This window comes from Vollenhovia emeryi, unplaced genomic scaffold (assembly GCF_000949405.1).
Source record: "Vollenhovia emeryi isolate VEMERY1.0 unplaced genomic scaffold, V.emery_V1.0 DF949419.1, whole genome shotgun sequence".
NCBI classification, from domain to species: domain Eukaryota; kingdom Metazoa; phylum Arthropoda; class Insecta; order Hymenoptera; family Formicidae; genus Vollenhovia; species Vollenhovia emeryi.
The window spans coordinates 1-1341 of NW_011956947.1; the positions used below are offsets into that span (position 1 = coordinate 1).

The following is a 1341-nucleotide window of genomic DNA, read 5'->3' on the forward strand; positions in this document are numbered from 1 at the left end:
GCGGGCCTCGTCCCTGGCTTCTTTTTTCCCCCCCTCTTCACCACCTCCACCCACTCGGTGGTCGATGGTGCGGGGGCCTTCTCCTTTGGCACCTTCCTGCTCCTGATGATCTGCGCCGCCGTGTCCTTCGCCTTGGCTGTCACCATGTCCCTCACCACTTCCATCTTGGTGATGACCGGTACTCCCCTCGCGAGCCCCGTTTCTTGTCCCCGAGGGATTCGGGCTCGGGCTCCCTGGCATCTGGTAATGGTGTTCTCCAGTTTTTGCCTCACCTCCTGTGGGTTCCCCTTGGCTACGTCTTTCAGTGAGACCCCCTCCAGCACCCTCCGTACACCCTCCATGGCCTCTTCGGGTGTCGGCTCCTCTAGCTTCTTCTTCGCCCCTTTGATCTTTGGGCGGTATACCGGGGCTTCCTCCGCTTGGACCGGCACCGGTTTCTCCGGGTTCGCGGCCTTTCGCCTGGCTAGGGCCTTGGCCCGCGTCAGTCTCTCGGTCACCTCTGACCTTGCCGGGCTCTGGGCTCGGGCTTGGGAGGGGTCCTCTTCTGGCAGCTCCATCGCTGTCCTTTCAAGTGCCCTCGTGCTCTCCACCCTCGCCCTTGTTTCCCTCTCCTCCTGGAGAAGAGTCGCCATCCTCTCCAATTGCTCCTCGAGGCTTCTCACCCTCTCTCTCAGCCTCTCGTTCTCGTCGTTCGTCCGTCCACCGCTGGAGCCCGCCGTCTTCTTGGCAACCACGGTGGCCGCCGCCCGGAGATTTTTGGAGCAGGCCTTCAGCTCCTTTACGTACGTGCCCTTAAGATTTTTGGATCTTTCGGCCACTTTTACGACGATGTTGACATTTTGCAACATCTCTGCCGCAATCTGTGCACCGCTGAGACCCTCCAGCTGTGCCACCGTCTCCCTCTCCGGGGTCGTGTCCCGGGGGAGGGCCTTGGGGTTCAGGACCTCCGCCAACGCCCTCTGCTCGGCCTTTAACTTTTTAATTTCACGCCGGCACTCCTCCCTCTTCCTCTTCCCGATGCCAGCGTAGGTCGTGGCCGGCCTTCCTCTCCTCTTCCTCTTGCCAGTGGTAGCATCCACTGACGAGACCGAGGAAGATTCTTCGTCCGTGGATGGGTCTTCGTTATCCACGATCGATTATTGCCTCCGTATCGGATCCATCAGAATCCGGTAGGGGCGGGAAGTCCCTATTCACCTTCGAGCACGCTGGCCCGGGCTTCGTGCCGCGTGCTGTAGCCGATGTACCGGCTTCGTCTTGGCGGGGCGTCCTTTGGGACTTTTCCGTCCTGCCTCCTGTCCCTTGGATATTGCCCGTTGCCTTTCTCGTGTGCTTCTCTCCTCC

General features: G+C 60.8%; 1 protein-coding gene across 1 annotated transcript; it reads right to left on the bottom strand.

Annotated features, from left to right (window-relative positions):
• Positions 1 to 41: 41 nt before the first annotated feature.
• LOC105555748 lies at positions 42 to 1117 on the bottom strand (the record flags this gene model as incomplete). Its single annotated transcript, XM_012002793.1, has 1 exon — positions 42 to 1117. A coding segment is annotated over one exon (1076 nt), but the record flags the coding sequence as incomplete, so codon positions are not given.
• Between the last annotated feature and the right edge of the window lie 224 nt (positions 1118 to 1341).